The following is a 21220-nucleotide window of genomic DNA, read 5'->3' as shown; positions in this document are numbered from 1 at the left end:
GCCCTCAAGCCACCTTAACCACCAAGCCAGTACCTCCTGACCACTGACAGGCAGAGGAAACAGACCTACACCATCCAGCCCAATGAATCAAACCTTTGCCACTAACCCTTATGCTCCAAGACATTGTAAGTGCACCAGTTTTACATACGGTCATGCAGAAAATGATAGAAAAAGTGTTGACGTCAATTATCGCTGGCATACTTTCTTCGGGGGTGCAAAATGCACCCCAAAAAAAACTTAATTTATGACAGATGTCTGTGGAGATTCTCAGTTATCCAGGTCATGGTTATCCTAAAAAAGGGTTATGCAATAGCAACTGGACTTTGTTTTTCATAGAAGAAGTGTTGCACTCCATCCAGAGTGCTTTCTCAATTCTGACTGACTGGTTGGCATAGCAGGTTGATGAACCCTGTAGAATCCTCAAGTCGTTAGCACTAGATGGTCACCTGTGGGTTGTTGTTGTTCCCCCTGGCTTTCATGTGTTTCACTGATACCACCTGAGGCTGAGCGTGAACGACTGTGGAAGCGTCTGGGCAAAGTTGAAAGAACTGCATTGTAGGTAGGTGATAGACGTCTTAGGCCACCTCCTCTGTTCAACGACGGTCGTTCATTTGAAGCAGTTGTCCTCCCGGTCCACCTACAATGCAGTTCTTTCAACTTTGCCAAGACGCTTCCAAAGTCGTTCACGCTCGGCCTCAGGTGGTATCAGTGAAACACATGAAAGCCAGGAGGAACAACAACAACCCACAGGTGACCATCTAGTGCTAACAACTTGAGGATTCCACAGGGTTCATCAACCTGCTATGCCAGTCAGTCAGAATTGAGAAAGCACTCTGGATGGAGTGCAAAACGTCTTCTATGAAAAACAAAGTCCAGTTGCTATTACATAACCCTTTTTAGGGTTAATTTATGACATTGATATGATCGACAAATTCAGTTAATTAGTGATAATTGCTACTATAATTTTTTATGTTATTATATTCTAGAACATTTTCGGATATTAAAAAAAGTCAGCCATTTTGTTTTATTTACATTTCAACTGTTAGAAAAGATATAACACCATGGCTAGGTATTCCACAGCTGAAGCTCTTCGACACATTCTGCAAGAGGATACAGTCGGAATGTGCATTATATGACCAGTCCCCTCTGCTGCCCCCCCCCCCCCCACTGCCGCAACCCCTTTAACTGCACTATCTCACTGCGTAAGCTGTGCAAGCATCATGCAGTTAACTAATAAATGTATCTTAACTTTAGTTAATTGAATTTGAGCTTGGTACCATTGAATTATATATGCCAATGGATAGGGGTGCAACTTGAACCCCAAGGACCTGGAACGTAACTTTCTGACAAGGACCCATTGAGGGTTAAATAAGATTGGGCTCCACTTGCCACCAGCCCAGATCCTGCTAGCTCAATTAAGTGATTACTAAACAGGCACTGATGTGATGTGTTGCTTTTAAAAATATCATCTAAATACTGTAAACTGCGGTAAAACATATGACCGGTATGAAAGATAAAATTCTGCCCAAACCTAGTGTAGGGGGCTACAGGCAGCGGTTATGGGGCGTGGGAATCGTGATTGATATATGTAAGCGCACACATACCTGTCAGACACAATCGCTGTATCGTACTGTATCGCACGCTGTGGACGCGGAATGGAGAGGTCTGACCTCCAAATGGGTAAACCCCCCCCCCCCCCCCCTGCCTGCCACGACAGTTTAGAACTCATTTGAAGCTGTTTTTGAATCTTGCTGCTTTTCTGTGTCTAATCTTGGTTCAACCAGGTTGCAACGAATAAAATAAAGAGCCTGTTTACAGTCGAAATAGATTAAATTCCATTTTATTGCAATTACAAATAAAACGACGATCTGCGCAGTTTGACGAAAATACCATTTAAAGATTGCTTGCAGGCGACCTGTGCATCCTGGGCTAGGTGATGACTTCAGAACATGGATATGTGTGAGTTAGATGGTTGCGTTAACATGTAAAGTAAGCAATATGCAGTTTTTTTGCTCCCCCCCCCTCCCCCCTCGCCCCCAGCGCAAACATCAAACTCTTATGATTCAGGATGAGAGCCATGGTTCACCGCTGACCTCTCAGACATGCGATGTTCAATGGTGACATTCACTTACCGCGATCCAGCCGCCCCTTTAACTACCAAGCTCCGGCCCCCTCGTGAGCGAATGTGCAGCCCAATGAAACGGGAGGTCGAGGATGCTGGGAACGGTAAGCGGGGGGAAGCCTGGATGCTGGATTGAGCTGGTGCTGAAGGGGAATTACCGTTCGTAAGGTACCTATAATTCATTTTCTTGAGGCGTGCTTTAATCAAACGATATCTGCAGATCATACCCAAACGATGTTTCGATTGATATCGATCGTTTGATGCTTAATTGTGGAAAGGCTTAATAAATACATATATGCTTGCAAAAATCATCTTCCTTTCTGTGGTCGTAGAGTCCCACAGTGGAGGACGTATGACTGAAATTAGCATTCGTTTCCTTTTTCGCCCATCCAAAACGCTGTATTTCTGCTGATTTGCTGTTAATTCATATTAAACGCAATGTCTTGCGTTGTATGTAAATTTATCAAAAATTACATTGACAGAAACTATAATTAAGTGAATTGCGGCTTTTATTATCTCCCGGGCAACTATCCACACCATTGAAATGTAACGTTTAGGTGCCCCCGTAGTGGAGCTGTATGTCATATCTGTAAGAAGCATCGATGTAGAAATTAATGGTTTATATGTATGATATGTGTTTCTGAAAAACCAGAAAACAAAATACCAAAACATACGTTGAACGCAACGTAGTGATTAGTGATTATGCATTGTATAGATTTAGTCATAGAAATGTGGAATACACACACACACACACACACACACACACACACACATATATATATATATATATATATATATATATAACATGGAAACGGGATCTCAACAGTCGTATCCTGTAAGCTGTTTATTGCTACCAAGTATAAAATGTCAGTGGCTTATTCCAAAAATATTCTAATAGTACGCTGTCGACCTTGTCTAAGTGCTTAATAAAAACAAATCCACTGTTTGATATATAATGTAATATTGGCAATGATTTGCAATTTAATTATTGGGAATTATTACTATAGCTTAGAAGATGAATTCAAAATTTGATCGCGTAAACGATGGCATGTCCGATTTAATGTTGGATGTTCTTGGCTTTGGAGCTCGGACATAAATTGGTGGATTGGTGGTAAACGTGAATCATGCAGCTACTTCCATGAGTAGGCTATAACCGCTGAGACAAAAATCATAGCACACTAGCAAATTAACTAAAAGTGGCTGACTGAAATCCTCGTTACGTGCCTTAGAGTCGTAAAAAATCAATTCCCTTGCATTTACTTCTGATACAAGTGACTGCGCTTTCACTACGATAAAACGTGAAGCCACTTTTGAATGAAAGGTTATCCAACAACGATCTAAAAATCACTGCAGCAAGGGCGGTAGGATGTACTGTAACAATTGGTCATATAGGGAATATATTATTTTACGAAAGCTCGTATTCGATCGCAAGAAATTTAATTTACGGTATATTTCCGATGGTCGGCTAGCTGGTGCTACCTGATGAATTGTCGGCAAAATGGTATAACAATTAGCCAATAAAAAGCCTCGGTATCCATATGGTGACATTACTTATTGCATTGACGTATTTGTTTTATTATTTATTATTATTTAATTATAAGGGTAGTTCGAGGTTGTGAAATATGCACCTCACCCAGTCTTTTTATTGTTTAAACCCAAACTAACCTAACCACGACTATAGTAAAATAATATTGATCAGCCTGTACTCCAGTTAAATAGCTCTCTCGACTATTTGGTTTACTGAGGGAACCGTAGATTTACTGAGGGGATTTTCGAAGCAGCGTCGAAATTTCATTTTGTCTGATACAAACAGAGCAACTGACACGTTCCTCTAGCAATTTTACTACACTGTATGTTCTTCAGTTACTAGCCTACTTACTGCAAACGAACCTGGCATTATTTCCTGTACATGACGTCTGTTTGGTGTCTTTATTTTCAGCATTGCATTTCTAATCACAGCATCAGTTGCAGCTTTTGATTTGCACATAGTCTGAACTAGGGAGTAACCTTAGGGTCGATGGCTGTTTTCTTAATTGGGTGTCTATCATTTGAAGCTCTATTTTCTTTTTTTACAAAGTCGAACTAAATTCGACGCTATAAGCTGTCAGATCTATGTTTTCCATTCATTTGGTGTGCTTAGTCAAAATTAATTAGACCAAAATTTGTTCATGGCAAATTAAAGTACCTCATGATGTTTTAGATTTTCAAGAAACGTAGTGTGGAGCTCAGCGACTTAAATTAAGGGAATAAGCAATTCAATCCACATAATCTCATTAACAATGTTGTATTGTGTGTTAATAATCGATACTTTATTGATCCCCATGGGGAAATTGTCTTTACACCTCCCTGAATTGGCTCTTTTTTTTGCAGAGTAAGTTGTCTGCGAATTATATGGATTATTTTGAAATGTGTGGCTTCTTCTTATCATTGTCTAATCAGCAATAAGATGAGCTCAGAACATCACTAACCTAAAATACATGTGGTACAGTGATTAAGTTCTTTGTCCAAGCACATATGTTTATCTGACTAGCATTTGTGCAGGTGAAAGCCACAGTATTGGTGGCAAGCTACCTCCACTGACAGATATGGAACAATATCACTACTATTATACACATGCCTGTGAAGTACATACCATCTCGATACTGGTATCGAGATGATTTAAAAAAGCCTAGTTTGAATTCATCATAGTCAGCTGATGTTGATTCCTGTACAAACATACTTTAATAAAGGTAATGAGTGCTGGAATACAGTGACTAACCACAGTCTGCTGCTATACTGTTAAATGTGATGTCTCCCCTTGGTATATCTTCAGTAGGCTTCAGTTTGGTTGTGTAAAGTCCAGTGTCCTTGTCTTTTTTGCTTGTGTTTTTAAAGACTTTTTTCCTTTCCAGGTCTATATGCATCACTCTCCTCTTTCCAAGGGCTAAGATGCTCTAAGCAGGTCTGCTGAAAAGTGAAATAAAGCACAACCCTCCAGTCTGAATACTGTTCTGCTCTCAAAGGATTTTTCCCAGTCTTGGAGATGTATGGGAGCACTAGGACCATGGGGCACGTGGAAGGCAGTCCCTCACGGTCCCCCCGCCTGCCGAGGTCACCACGCCTGGGCCATCGGCGGGCTGCTAGTAGTGGGGGTGGGGGTGGTAAGACGCTATCTATGGAGAATATCCAGTCCTTGAATGCAGCTTATGCGACCTCTGGGCCCACGTACCTGAGTGACCATGAGGGCCTTGGTTCCACCACATACCCCAAAGCCATGGTGGGTTTGGGTCGTGCCTCGAGTCGCGCTCTTCATGGTTCGCGTGTCACTGCCATGGGCAGCAGTCCCAACATCGCCACCATGGGGCTGCCTCACGCCGATCCCATGTCTTATGGTGACCTGGGCTCCCTCTCCATGCTTCAGCACCATCACCACCACCAGGGGGTGCCGGCAGGTCTGAGGCCGGCCCGCGATAGCGGCGTGCTTGACCTCCAAACTCAGCTCAGGGAGCTACAGAGAGACAACGAGCTCCTGCGCCGAGAGCTGGAAGCAAGGGAGGGGAAGCTCATCTCAGCTTCTGGAACTGGCACCCGTGGCTTCTGGAGCCCGGAGTTGAAGAGGGAGAGGGGAGTACGCAAGGAGGAGGTGGCTCGTGCCTCCTTGCTGAGGGAGCAGATGAGAGTGGCCCATGAGGAGAATCAGGTGAGCCATCTTACTGCCATTCTCATTCAAGGTCTCTACTACCACCCCCGTCTGTATTACAAAATTACCAGCTGTCGCACTCCCTCATCCTACTGAGACACGGCAGCTGTGGCCCCCTCGTCCTTCCCACGTAGGCATCCGTAGGCCCCTCATATTTGTATGTGTTGTTCTTGCAGACTGTGTGAACATATTGGATGAAACAGCAGTGCGTTAGTCATTGGTATGCTGTGTGATGTCGATACTCGCCACAGCTGAGTTAGCGTGGATGCCTTCCCTGGCGCCACAGGGCAGTCACGGCGGGTAAAAGGAGACCGAACGCGGGTAACTGAGAAGCAGCAACGTACAGCCGGCTTTAAGGGAAACTCCATGGCATTTCTTGGTCATCAGCACAATAGTTACAGTTAGCAATAGATTATAAAAACAGCAAATCATTCTAGCATCAGTTGGCCTGTTTCTTGCAGTTTCTAAATACTACTTAAAGTGTACTTTAAATGTTCAGAATATTTTCTAGAAATAAAACAAGTATTTTTTATGCAGGTGAAAAATAATAGATTAACGTAGAAAAGTATTTATAAACAAACCATACATATGACCATACATTTTGATTGTACTAGAACTATACTAGTACTGATAGCCAAGATGGATGTTTGCAGAGTATGAATACGGGTGCCCATGAAGTCAGGAGATCCATGTTGAAAAATATTCCTCTGACAATAAGTTCTGGTATACTACAGGCAGTGTGAAGTGTGTGTAACATGTTCCAGGACAATACAGCCACTCTGTCAGGCATCTCTGTAAATGATCCCATGCTTTAGTGTGATTGCTTGTCAGGGCCTTCAGACATTTACATTATACTTTATTTTTTGTAATGATCGCATCTAGAACAACTTGCATGCCTGTTATAGGAAATTCAGTACATTAAGTGTCAAAGAACAGCACACATCAGCAGAACAAACTGACAGTATTAGCTAGTCACACAGTGTATTAGATAGTTAATCAGTACAAGCATCAGATCAATCAGCCAATAAATACAGTTCAGTAGCTGGTACATCAAATGCTGCATAGGTAGAATTCTGGGACGAGGGCCTATTCTTGTATGAATTGCATATGACTGTAGTAATGGATACTTACGGTCCCTTCTAGAACTAAAGCTCTCTTTCTTTAGCTCACAAGTTAAATTCCTTAACCCACAGTTTTTTTTTGCATACATTTTATAGTAAGATTATTTATATATGTTGGTGCAACCGACAGGTACCTTGTACATATGTTTGCATACTTAATAAATTTCTTTTCATTAAGCAGTGCAAGATAGCACTGTTTTGATTTTGATCAGAGAATACAATAACTGAATGAAACATGATGAGTGTGCAAGACATGAAGTGTTCCAGACAAATTTGTATTTAATTGTTCTGTTCATAGATGTAATTTAAATGCCTGATTCATATAAACACCATTTATATGCTTATAAGAAGGTTTTACCTGACAAATACAGTAAGTTCTTTAATAAAAAAAACACTTAAAAAGTAATAATACCCTAAAAATTGTGTTTACTGTGAGAACATATAAAGCACCCTAGATTATTGTACGTTCTGCTTTTGCATAGTCTAATATTAGTAGATCTGGATGTCATTAAGGAAAGGGGTTTAGTTAATGGCCTAATGATATTTTTGTAACATTATAAAGGAGATGACAGTTATTATTAACAGGCTGTAGCAGTCCTATTATAGGAATCATTAAGGATTTATAAAGATCTAAAAATAGCTGACTAGCTAATATGTGGAACCAGAACTTCCAGCTAAAGACTAATTATACCTTGGCCTGTTTGTTTTATGTTGATGTAGGCATATGTCTGTTACAGGTTATCGGTATAATAGCAAAAGAGTTAAAAGACTTTAAAAAGTAGAATAATATTATGTGCTGGGCAAAACCACCAATACTTAACATGCGATTTAAATCAGAAACGTTTGAGAGTGTACACCCATAGCTCTGCCCCGGGCAATAACAGGAATACCTCTGCTTTATGGAAAGGTCCAGGAAGCGTGATGCTCCTAACTGATGTAGCCATCTTCAGAGACCACGTCTGAGTCTCCTTCCTCCTGCTGTCTGTGATTGCTGTCAGCTGCTATTAAACAACCACTCTGTGTTCCACCCAATTGGATTTGCCAGTTTTGCGTGACAATGCCATTGACATTTGTAAGAGTATTATGTGATCATGGCCTATGAAGGTGTGAGGAAATTATGTTCTTCATATTTTGGATTGGATTTCTGGGTTCTTGAAAAATCTTCTTTAAAAATTCTTTTTGAAAAAGTGTTATATTAATTAAGCAGATTTGACAAGCTGTTTAAATAATTGGCTGTTCCAAACAACAATAACAACAACAACAATAATAATAATAATAATATTAATAATAATATCCCTGTCACACTGACCAGGACAAGCAGTTGGAAGACAGATGGATGGATGGATGGATGGATGGATGGATGGATGGAGGGATGGATGACAAATATGCCTCCACATCTTTATCATGCCATTGTGTTCCAATTCGAAAGCCCCATAGGATACTCCAGAATGCTGAGGGCGTGAAGTGAGCTGCTATCTTACCTGCAGTACTGCCTGTCATTCTCTTCTAGAAGGATATTGCTGCTGTACTGTGATTGCTGGTATTGAAGGGTTTCACTTTAAGGACAGCATGCAATTGTAGGAATGATTTAATGTTCTACTTTACATTTTATTATAATGATTCTGAAGAAGATGAAAAACATAAATGTAGATTTGACTAAAATTTGTCATTGTTTTGTGTACATTTGCAAAAAAAAATTACTTCTGGTAATAAGAATGAATGGAATGCTTAAAAAAAGAATATGACAGAAAACATTAATTTTTCATAGCTATCCCATCCATCTATCCACCCTTCCATCCATCCATCCCTCCATCCTTCCATCCATCCTTGTCAGTGGTACAGGGTATCTGTCATCCAACATCAAAAATAAACATGATATTGCATTTTTGTAGGTATACTTAGTTTCCCTGAGCATGCAAAAACATTCCAGTATTGGAAAGTAAAGCACTTCAGGTAAGAGCATCGCCTAGATAACATGACAGTAATCAAACACAGCCTTATTAGCCAAAGTCCTGGGAAGGAAAATCATTTACTAAAATAACTGCTGCTTGGACCTGAGCTACTCTGTAAATGCAGAGTCTGTTTTTCAGGTCTAGTAGGCTCTAATCTAATAGCTTATAGAATAGCACTGGAAACAGTGTCTCAGGCCATGAATGTCTTTCTCTGTTGGATAATTTTAATTTAGGGTTGTAGGATAGAGCAGTGTTTAGTAGGTTTAATGACAGAAGCTCAGAGCTCCGTTTTCTCCCTTTACGCTCCCTGTTTTGACATTTGATGTGTATGTGTGCGTGTTTGTGAATTTCCGTGCATCTGTGTTTGCCGATTCTGTTTGTGTCTTTTCGGGTACATATGTATTGACAGCTTTTCTGGGCATCACCCTGAGGTGAAAACTGTCACTGAAGCTGTCACAGAAACACTGATAGAAATGTCCCTGGCACACTAGAGAAGACAACAACCATTTGTCATGAATTTATGAGGACAAATCATTCATAAGAAAGCATCACCAAAGCGACTTGTAGTGTCAGATATTCTCATCCGAAAGTCTACCGGACAAAGTGCTTTGCTCAAGGCCATTAAAGCAGTGTCCCAGTTGAGCTGGAAACCAATGACTTGTTCTCAGATGAAGTTGCATTGTGGTAGAGATGGTCTATATTCTCATGGGTTTCTGATTTGGGTCACCAGTCACTTCTCTTTACGCTTCCCTACCTAATTACCTTCTTCGTCTGTATCTGCATCTTATTTTATAACCACTGGAACAGAACAAAGCTAAGTTGGAATATCTCACCTACATTCTCCTACTGTGAGACATGACTTTACTTGTCATGATTTAATGCTTGATGTGACTTCTGTCATTCCTGGCAAACTAGTTTCATATATTAAACACATAGCATGTAAGCTCAAATCATTAGCTGTTTATATGTATGGAGTAATGCTTCTAATTATACGTTATTATTAACAGTTGTCTCAACAACATACAACTCTGGAAAGATACCACTCTATATTTTTAAAAAATCTGCATTTTTAAATCATGGTTTAATTCTAGTTCTGCTGCCAAAAGGCTACATTGCAAAGCATCTGCTTCCAGGCTCAAAGTTTCTAAAACAGCAGGACACAAGAACAAAGTGAAGCAAGAGACACTTGGAACAACCAGAAACCACCAAGTAGAGGGCAGAAGCGACTTTCTAATGCCAGAGATGAGCATCAACTTATCTGGCAGTGCCACATGAAACGGGAGATAACCTCAAGTGACCTTCAAAAAGAATGGGAAACATTAAGTGGTGTGAACTACACTGCTAGGGCAATTCATAACAGGTTCCTAGAAACATTACTGAAGACTCATAAAGCATGGAAGAAGAGCTTCATCAATGACATGCAGGGAAGAGCCAGGCTGGAGTTTGCAAAAAAACAGAATGTATATTTTACACAGGCGCATACCCATAAGTTGAGAAATGAGTGAAACTAAAGATTTTGCTGTGGTCTGTTAATTTTTTCCAGAGCTGTATATCTGCATCTGTAGAACTTAAATTAAATGAAAGTTGCCATGTAAAACAATATGGCCACCACAAGGCAATTAAATTACAACATTAAAAATGCTTGATGGTTTAAACCATGGTGTTTTTTGCTTCCACATACCAGTGTAGTGCTTTATTCATTTAAAACTATGGCATTAAATGAGAACAACCACAAGAATCTCAAGTTTCAGGTCAGTCACATATTTTCATACTAAACCTAAAGTATATGAATCAATATGGCAGCCATTGTGTTGGTTCACTAAACAATACGAATGCCATGGTAACCTCTCATCAACATGCAGCTCAAAGGACATGCAGCAAAAATGGAGCTTATCAGTATAATGAAAGAATAATGTATGTAAATGTTCTGCAGCGTTTGTAAGTCTCCTGAAATCACATCCAGTTTGAAATAAACCAGCCTGTTCTATGCTTCGTCATTCAGGGTCACATGATCCATCTCCTTTGGAGTCCAGTCTCTCTGACTGTGAGCTCTGCTCCTTTTGTCTTGCTTCTCTCCTGAGAGACCATGTCTGTCCATAAACTACCCAGTCTTACTCCCTCTGACTTTGCCTTAAGTGCTAAACACAAATCCTCCCCAAGGAGCGTCTGGGGGTGTCAGGTTTCAGTTCCACTGGCTTTCTGCTCAAGCTAGCTTGTAGACTTCATCCATCAGGGTGTGTGTTGTAGGATGTTAGCATTGTTGCTTTACTCATAGGTCAAGCATTAATTGGGCCCATTTTTGAGGGGAGAGAAAAGTCATATGCTATTGTGTGTTGAATCATAATAAAAAGACTCAACGTTTGTGTGTTTACATGGTTGGAACATGTGAGATATTCACTAATTGTGAGATATATACAGACATAACAAACTAAAAACCCCAAACTTGGTGATTTACATATTCACTGTAGATGGATGGATGGATCATTATGTAAGCAATTTCAGCATAATTTTGTCAGACAGACACCGGCTCTGGAAAGTGCGCTTGAACATGACGGTTAAAAGGTGTGATGGAAATTATCTACAAAGGAAATTCTGTGACCTTGACATTCACCGATGCTTGTCCACTTGTAGTCCTTTCATTTATGTTAGACAGAATGAGTTCCAGCAATGTATCTTATGGGTGAATCCTGTTTTGGGCCACATATTCATGTCCTCGTGTTTAACTGGCTCTTATTCTTTTATAAAATTAGACAAATCTTTATAACAAACCTATTTTATTATGTGTTTAGGTGTTTTCTATTGCTCTAACAAACATAAATGACTATTTTTTATCTTTTTACATCTCTTTAAAGCGCCATTTCTCTGGAATATGCGCTCATTTTAGCATGTCCCAAATGCAATGTATTCGACTTCCTCAGTAAATATAAACTATAAAATTATAAAAACCAAAACTTATTCTTTACTATTTAGATAGACTAGGGTATACTACAGTACCTTTAGAGAAAGAAACAAATCTTGTGAAACTTATTTTGTTTTCTGTAATTATATAATATATGTCCCCACATTCGTTTTCCACCCTGTGAGCCTCTAGTTTCTTGGCTCCCTAAAAAGATTACAAATCCATACAGCCATTTCCACGAAGTGACATCATTTGTTTTGGGGGGAAATTCAACTGGAAGACTAAGGTAAGCTTTAACTGTCACTCTCTTCTGTATCCTTCTCAATTTTATATTACAAACCGGTTTGAGGCACCCTTAAAATTCCACCCTGTTAGTATATATTATGGGAAATATTTATTGGAAAAAATATTTTTTAAAACATGTTAAAAATAGCTATTTAAATGCTGATCAGCTGTAGAGTGTGTGCTAGCTAAATGCTGCTCACTCAAAGAGCTAGAGCTAAATTAGCTAGAAATATTCCACCCTGTTAGGTTCCACCCTGTTAGGCTATGTATGGGATATGCAGCCTACTGAGTAGAAATTGTACAAGAATATTTATTATTCTCATTAAAATGACCTGTAGATTTATTATTTGAGTGTATTTCTTCTGTATGATAATGAATAATAATGGTATAATCAAAAAGTATTATTATTATTTTATGAGTGTATTTCTTAATTATTTGTTACTACAGTGGTATTATTATTATTATTTCTAGTTGTAGTAGTAGTATTGTTGTTGTGAATCTGAATCTACTTGTTAAGAGGCCGACTCTGTTCCATCCTGTTATATTCTATTCCACCCTTTTAGGCAATGATTTTAAAAAATATTCTAATCACAACAGTAAGTGTTTGGTATATTTGTATATTGTTTTGTTAAATGGGGTACATATAATGCATCTACATATACTTTTATTTCTAATTAATAAAATTCTTCATACAAGACAACAAAATGAGGACAAAAAATGCACAGATTCCATTATTCTGACATTGTACTCCTCATAAAATTAAAACTGTTAATGCTACAAGAATGAAACTTTTATCATAGCAAAAGGTACACATTGTATCCCAGAAAAGTTCAGTATTGTTTGACTTGTACTTTATTTAAACTCTGTGAGTACCATGTACATGTCCCTAACAGGGTGGAAAACATCTGGAGAAATATATACAAAAAACATCCCATAATTATAATATTTTCAACCCCTGAGCTTGGCAAACATTCATTCCTCATAGCTAAGTATGGTATAGTCCTCATAAAATGTTTAAACCATAAAATACAATCATTCAAATTTTCAGAAAACAGACATGTATGTGCCAAATATGTGGTCCAAAACAGGAATCGCCCTTATACTCAATTTATTTTCTTTATTCAGTTGAATATGAGACTTTTATGTTTAATATTTTTTGCATAAGCATGGTCAACACTACCGGCACACTGACAAATCACTGATAATCTAACCTGTTGTCGGCACAATTCACCTAGTTAACTACAGCATGGCTTAGCTACTTTCAATGGTCCCCAATCAGCATAGAAAAATGGGTGCATATATTTATGTGTATTTTATTTGTCTGGTATGTATAGTAATTTTTCTCAGTGTATAATGGGAACAGTGTTTTTGAATTATGGGTTTTCACTTTTCGAACGATTTTGAGGAATGAATTACATTTGTGCTTCAAGGGGCCATGAAACTGTAACCATTTTTGGTTAACAGTTTAAATATTTCAAATTTTCTTCTGTAAATCATCCATACTTTAACTAAAAAGTTGTGCTTTCCACTAAGGCCGTTTGATTTACATTCAGGCTCATTGCCAGGGTTGAAAGCTTTCTGCTTGATGTCCTGACGGAAATGCAGGATTGATTTTGGACAGAACCGGTGGGTACGGATTTAGGGCTATTGACTTCTGTTTGTATCTGTTCCTGCTTTTTCTCTCTCTCTCCTTAAAGTTGCAATTTACCCTTGACAGGTTTGCTGGAAAAGTTTTGAAAGCTCTTGTGCATTTTGTGTTCTCTGACCAGTACAAAGGAAGATTGTGCCATGGGACCAGTGTCACAGCACACCGCTAATTTCCCATGTATAGGTCTAAGGGCTGCACAGTGTACAGCGGTATGATGGCCCTACACCTCCAGAGCTGGGGGCTAAACACCAGCCCCAGGCTCTTTTTGTATTTCTCAGGATTATTCCTACATTCTAAAAACATGTGCTTTTGTGAACTTGCATCTCAGAATTGCCCATGAAGTGTGTGAAGTATGATGGTAATGTGTATACACACACACACAATACACACACATACACACACACACACACAAAACACACACACACACACACACATGTTGGCTTACCTATCTTAATGGGGACCTTCCATTCATTTCTATGGGGAAAACCCTAATCCCAATCACGACACCCTTAACCCCTACCCAGCCCTAACCTTAACCATAAGTAGCCAAACAAAATACAAGACTTTTGACACTTTTACTTTTTTGATTGCATTCACAGATTTTATGAGATTGAATTACCCCTTGGACCAAAACAATGGTGCCAACATCAAAATAACAGGTTTTTATCACATTGAGGGGAACACACACATACACACACACACACACACACACATACACACACACACACACACATACATACACACACATACACACACACACACACACATACATACACACACATACACACACATACATACACACACACACACATACATACACACATACACACACACACACATACAGTACATATACACGCACACACATACATATACACACACAGCTCAAACCACATCATCAAGTCTGCAGATGACACAACACTGGTGGAGCTCATCAGCAATTCAGTTCAGTTCAATTCAACTTTATTTGTATAGCGCATTTTCATAACATTACTTTGTCTCAAAGTGCTTTACATTATCCCTGCCCAAAGCCCCCAGTGAGCAAGCCTGGGGCGACAGTAGCAGGCACAAACACCCTAGAAGGAAGAAACCTTGGGAGGAATCAAAGTCAAAGGGGAGCCCATCCTCCAAGGGCCAGCAGCGGAAGTCAAATGAGCAAGATGCAAGTCCCAGTTCACACTGTCCAAATTTGAAGATTTGAGTCTCAGGCAGGTACTGGTGCTGCCTCTGATGGTACAGCAGTGGTACAGCAGCAGGGCATGCATGAGCGACGTCAGAGGTAGAAGAGCGAGCAGGCCAGAAAGACGTCACAGGTAGCAACAACAATGAGTTTGCAAACAGAGCAGAGGTCAGGCATCTAGCAGACTGCTGTCAGGACAACAACTTATCTCAAAACATTGCAAAGACAAAAGAGATGGTTGATGACTTAAGGAAAAACTAGGCTGCTTAGTGTCCCTTGAACGTCAATGGCTACTGCTATTGTCTTTCTGTCTTTTTAATTAAATTTGCACGTTGTTTATTTGCACTACACTGCACACACACACCACACACAAAAACATAGTTTATATATATGTATATTATATTTATTGTATTGTATTGTGCATTTATTTACGTATTTGTATTTATGTGCAGCACCATTGGGGCCCATGGTATCTCAGTGTGCACAGATGTGCTGATACTAAAGAACTGTTGAGTCTTGAGTTTATAGTCAACAACAATTTAGATAGAAATAACATTAGATTTCAGAAGAAAAACACAGTGGGGTCTGTTTGTGCCTGTATGTGCGCGTATTTTTGTTATTACATTTTACTTACTCAATTATACCATTCTGTGTCTTTTCTTACTGATATGTCAAAACATTGATCACAGTGCAAATGAGAAAGTAATAAATAGAATGCAAATATTCAGAGGTATAAAGAATATAAATGATATTTGAAGACATGGACATTAAAACAAAATAAAGACAATGAAATACAGTTAACCGCTTTATTGGTGGGGGAGATGGTGCTGGTACAGTATGTGAGGGCTCTCGGCATAGAGGTAAAAGCACTTTTATGGGCTGTTACATTTCCAGCTGATCCATCCAGTAATACTAGAAATTGTAGAGGTTGGGGATGTGGGAGGAGCAGGGATTTGGTGGGGTGAGGGGGTAACAGGGCTGCTTGGGCTGGTTGTTGTTTCAATAGCATCTTTTCTAGTTTAATTGTAGGTTTTTATCCAAAGCAACATTCATTTTTTTTGAGGAATCAGGGTCAGGTTGTCTCTGGACTAAGTGGGAATTAATGGCCTTGCTCAAGGTGGAATCACCCTGTTGAATACAGGATTTGAACCTGCAGCCTTGCAATCACAGCGCCCTAACTCCACCTGTACATGTTTCTGTGTGTCTCATGGAAGGCCCTATTTTGCACTGGCAAAAAGCGCAACGCAAAGTCGTTTTGCTAGTTTCATACTAGGTCATTCCTCATTTGCACACCCAGCGTGCACATTTTCAAAATAACAAATAATTTAGTATTTCTGACTCATAGGAGTCTTGTCGTTTAAATGAGGTGTGGCTGGGCACATTATCAGCAAAAAACCCGTCTAAAGTCAGTGGTGTATTATTAAACAATATTTAAGCTGCACGTTTTAGAAAGGTGTAGGTGCACAATCAACGCTCCCGTTCCGTCCTCCCTCTGCGGGCCTCCCTGTGCGGGGGTTGGCGCCCCCTTAGTCCCTCGCGGGCTACCTCTCGGGTTGGGCGGGTGGTTGTCTCGGGGATGCGTGACTGTGGGCCCTTGTGCCGGGGGGGCGGTAGGGTGGCCTCGGTTGCCTGGTTCTCCTGCCTTCGCCTTGGGCCTGGTGGGGGGGTGCTGTCACCTCCCCTGACGGCATTAAATGCCAGCACATCCAATGACAAATCAGGTCACACCTACACTTGCACATGCATACAAGAATGGTTGAGAGATTATTATTATTATTAGTAGTAATATTATTATTACTTTTTAGGGTATGTTATAGATTTAGGAATTGAAATATACATATATAAGGGTACGATCACGTGTGTGTATGCTACATATATATAATACCGATTTGTCACATTATTAATTATTATTAGTATCACTGATGTTGTTATAATTCTTGTTGTTTGACGAGTGTTATGTTTCTTATGGTTGTTTGTATTCTGTATTCCCCTATACTTAATTTTTTTCCATCCCACCTACATTATTAGTGTTATTATTTCTGTATACCTTTTTTTTTTTCTCTCCCCCTCTCCCCATGTTGATTGATGTCTGTTATTGTTACGCTTGTTGTTTCTGTATCCCCCCCTGTTTTTCTTTTTTTTTTTTTTCCTCTTTCCACGGTACTGGTGAGTTCGGAGCGGCCACACTCTATGCTCTTGAATGTAATGTAAAATAAAGTTGTCCTCCGAAGAGGGGGGGTGGTGGTGGGCAATAAAAAAAAAATAAAATAAAAAGAAAAAAAGTAGAGGGATGCGTCTTCTAATGTGGGACCCTTCAGGAATTAATTGCAGGGCATTGGAATGTGTTCAGGCCCTGTTCCCATGTTGTAGGTTTATGGTCTGGGTTAGTGTTGTGGACCTTGATACTCAGTCCTCTCCCTACAGCACCTCCAGATGACTATCCAGGCCCTGCAGGATGAGCTGCGCACCCAGAGGGACCTGAACCTGCTGCTGCAACAGGAGAGCGCAGGCCGCAGCGCAGAGCATGCCACCATCGAGCTCACTGAGGACAACTTCCGCCGGCTGCAGGCCGAGCACGAGCGGCAGGCCAAGGAGCTCTTCCTGCTGCGCAAGACATTGGAGGAGATGGAGCTGCGCATCGAGACACAGAAGCAGACGCTGGGAGCGCGAGACGAGTCCATCAAGAAGCTGCTGGAAATGCTGCAAAGCAAGGGGCTGGGCGGTGATGCCAGTGAGCGCTCACGGAGGCTGGCCGATGCCGACTCACAACTCTGCCACCTAGAGGTGGTGCTGGACCAGAAGGAGAAGGAGAACATGCAACTCCGAGAGGTGTGTGCTCACGAACCAAGAAAGATCCCACCTAGTAATGCGTCTTTGTATTCTTGATAAAGAAATGCAATAACATATACATAAACGATACATAAGAATTTATAAAATATAAAACCATAAAAATATCTAATAACTTAAATGTCAATTCCTAAACTCTGAAGTCATAAATATTTAATATAAATACAATATAATACACCATTTCCCATTTGCTATTATGTATGAAAGCCAGTACGAGTCTCTTGGGTGTTTCCAAGCTTCCTGTAATGGGATTACATGGATTTAAATTGGTCCTTTTCATCCATTTTATTGAACATGCCAGTGAAGTTACAGGTTAAATACAAGAAAAATTATTTTGATTATATCAGTTTTTTAGTTATAAATATGCTCCTTAGTTGGGCCACTCGATATTGGAAAAATTTGAAATATCGTGATGTGAATTTTTTGGGATAAATATTGGAATATTTTTAAAGCAAAAAAGGAATTCAAAAGTTACCCAAAATAAAATATAGCGAAATAGAACTTATTACCTGTGTTCCCGTGAGCTGGTGTTCCCGTGGTGTTCCATGCAGTGGAATGCTAATGTCTTTTGGTGACCAATTCTTGTTGGTTTCAGGTATATTTTTATATTTCTGTACTCTACATTTGATAGCGTCAGTATGTTGATGAGTTTAGCTGCTACTTTTGTGGCATGTAGTTCTTCTCTCGGTAGTCCTGATTCTTTTGCCGGAGAGTCGTTGTATGAACACTCCCGCTGTGATCTTTCTTGCCTGCATCAGGGTTCAGGAGGAGTATAGTTCCTGTAGAGATGGCAGGTTGCAGCCAATCACCTTCTCTGCAGAGCAGATGATACGCTGCAGTCTGTCCTTGTCCTTGGCGTCCCAGATGGTGATGGAGCAGGTGAGGATGGACTCAGCGATGGCTGTGTAAAAGTGCACCATCATTGATCTTGGCAGACTGAACAATTTCAGCTCCTGTAGAAAGTACATCCTTTGTTGGCTTTTTTGATCAGCTCCCATCTGAGGTCCTGGGAGATGATGATGCCCAGGGAATGCAAATACTCAACTGTGTTGACCAGAGATTCACAAAAGGTTATGGTGCAGGGGAGGTGTGGTGGAACTTGGTTGCGTTTGAAGTCATCTACCATCTCCACTGTCTGTAGAGTGTTGGGCTCCAAGTTTTTCTGGCTACCAGATGATGAATTTCCCTCCTGTAGATGGATTCATCCCCACCAGAGATGAGTCCAATGAGGGTGGTGTTGTCCATGAACTTCAGTAGCTTGACGGACTTGTGACTGGAGGTGCAGCTGTTAGTATACAGGGAGAACAACAGGCGTGACAGGACGCAGTCTTAAGGGGAACCAATGTTTAAGGTCAGGTGGTCAGAGATGTGCTTCCCCAGCTTAACATGTTGCTTCCTGTTGAACAGGAAGTCGGTGATCTACCTGCAGGTGGAGTTGGGGGGGGATTGGGGGGATTACTTGGTGGGAGAATCCAAGTGTCTAGCTTATAGATCAAAGAACAGTCATGGACTACAAAGCACTGGTTGTAAGTCACTATGGAAAAGAGCATCTGCTAAATTTTGTAAATGTAAATGTAAATGCATTGGGTCCAGGAGAGAGTTGGTGATAGATCTGAGATGAAACAGTACAAAGCACTCAAATGACTTCTTTACTACTGAGGTCATGGCGATGGGTCTACAAAAAAACTAATTAATCACACAGTTTTCTGTCATAATCAGGATTAATCGTACCTAACTAATAATAAAACTCATAACAGTAGTATTTAACACAAGGGGGAGTATGTAGGTCACCATTATGACCTCAATACCATAACCTCAGTTTTGTCTGATTTTTTAAATGAATTTGAAGTTAAACTCAAATTGCACAGCTTCATTGTTTATGCTGCCAATTTTGCCTCTGGGTTACTCAGTTTTTTATGTTGCCATTTATTTCTATAATAAACAAAAAGAAATGCAAAAACAAACCTGAGCAGAAATATACATCTTATCATACACATTGATTGTTTGCTGTAGGTTACATGTAATAATCCTTTCCACTGTCGCCTCTGGATTGTTCATTGCTAACCGGGATAATGTAAAGCAACGTGTGTAATGTAATGTTGTGAAAATTCGCTATACAAATGAAATTGAATTGAATATTATAAGAAATGTTAAACGATAATTTTTTTTTATCACACATTAACATATAGCATATACCACACGTACATATAATTGCAGGAGGATTGAAACACTATTTGATTCCAATCGCATGACTGATCTTAAGATTTTAAGGTATAAATCTTCAATAAAATCAAACAAATATTGCAAATTATGCTCTTCTTATCCCATGTATAGCTGCGCCTGGCAGTTTTGTGAAATGAAATAAAACTGGTAACATCAGCTTCCCCGAGAGACACTAAGTGAACGTTTTGATTTTAGCTCTGAATTTTGGGATTCTATGCAATGCCTTGACCTAAACTTTCAACTGTTGTTGAAACAGGTGGGAATATTATATAGTTTAAATTAAAATGGAATAAAATAGCTATAGGTATAAATCTTCAATAAAATCAAACAAATATTGCCAATTATTCTCTTCTTATCCCATGTATAGCTGCGCCTGGCAGTTTTGTGAAATGAAATAAAACAGGTAACATCAGCTTCCCCGAGAGACACTAAGTGAATGTTTTGATTTTAGCTCAGAATTTTGGGATTCTATGCAATGCCTTCACCTAAACTTTCAACTGTTGTTGAAACAGGGGAATATTATATAGTTTAAATTGAAATGGAATAAAATAGCTTATTGTGATTGATACTGTGGCCTCATACCTCCTCCAAAAACATGCATGTTAATTAGCATGCAGTTATGCTCAGGATAAGTTTCATATCAAATAGTGTTTCTGTCCTTGGGTATCATTTGCTCGCAGTGCCCTGTGTATGCATTTTTATCACAGGAGTGAAATATTTTAGTCTTTCAACACACCAGTGGCCAGCTGCACATCAGCACCCTCTCTGCGTGTCAAAGGGCGCCGCTTGTGCTGGGCACAGCCCTTGGGCTTCTCACTAAGCACCAGTGCATGAAATGGGGCCTGGGAATAACTGTCCACATGAGGAGATGTGAGCCAGATGTACAGTAGCTCAGCTCACAGTGGGCTAGAATTGTCAAATTATCACTATTACCTAAATGGTGAAATACATACCAAATACTGAGATTAGATTCTATTCTAACATTCATCCATTAATCAGTTTTCCATAATGGCATGTCAGCTGTAGGGTCACAGTCATCCTGGAGCCTAACCCAAGGCAGAGGACACTGCGGATCGGAAATTTAGATTCACCAGTTCATTTCACCTGATTAGTGGTTTCTGGATTGTGGGAGGAAATGGTCGTATTCGCTAACATTGGAAAGTATGTGGGCAACATGCAAACTCCACACACACAGAACCGAGGATGGGAATTAAACTTCAATCCCTAGGGTGTGGACCAGTGAGTCACTGTGTCATCCATCTGCTCA

At 40.0% G+C, this 21220-nt stretch overlaps 1 protein-coding gene across 4 annotated transcripts in view; it reads left to right on the top strand.

The window, feature by feature from the left end:
• Positions 1-2127: 2127 nt before the first annotated feature.
• LOC111852561 (ERC protein 2-like) overlaps positions 2128-21220 on the top strand; it is a 69189-nt gene continuing 50096 nt past the window's right edge. For 3 of the 4 annotated variants that reach the window (XM_072714947.1, XM_072714944.1, XM_072714945.1), the window contains exons 1-3: positions 2220-2290; positions 5014-5801; positions 17308-17712. In XM_072714947.1, coding sequence (XP_072571048.1) covers positions 5145-5801; positions 17308-17712 — 1062 coding nt within the window. In that variant the 5' untranslated portion in view covers positions 2220-2290; positions 5014-5144. Of the gene's footprint in view, positions 2291-5013; positions 5802-17307; positions 17713-21220 lie in introns of all 4 variants that reach the window. The other variant, XM_072714946.1, reaches the window with a different exon arrangement.

The sequence above is a fragment of the Paramormyrops kingsleyae genome, chromosome 8, assembly GCF_048594095.1.
Source record: "Paramormyrops kingsleyae isolate MSU_618 chromosome 8, PKINGS_0.4, whole genome shotgun sequence".
Taxonomy (NCBI): domain Eukaryota; kingdom Metazoa; phylum Chordata; class Actinopteri; order Osteoglossiformes; family Mormyridae; genus Paramormyrops; species Paramormyrops kingsleyae.
The sequence above is the reverse complement of the archived record's forward strand: the minus strand, read 5'-3'. Positions and strand labels throughout refer to the sequence as shown.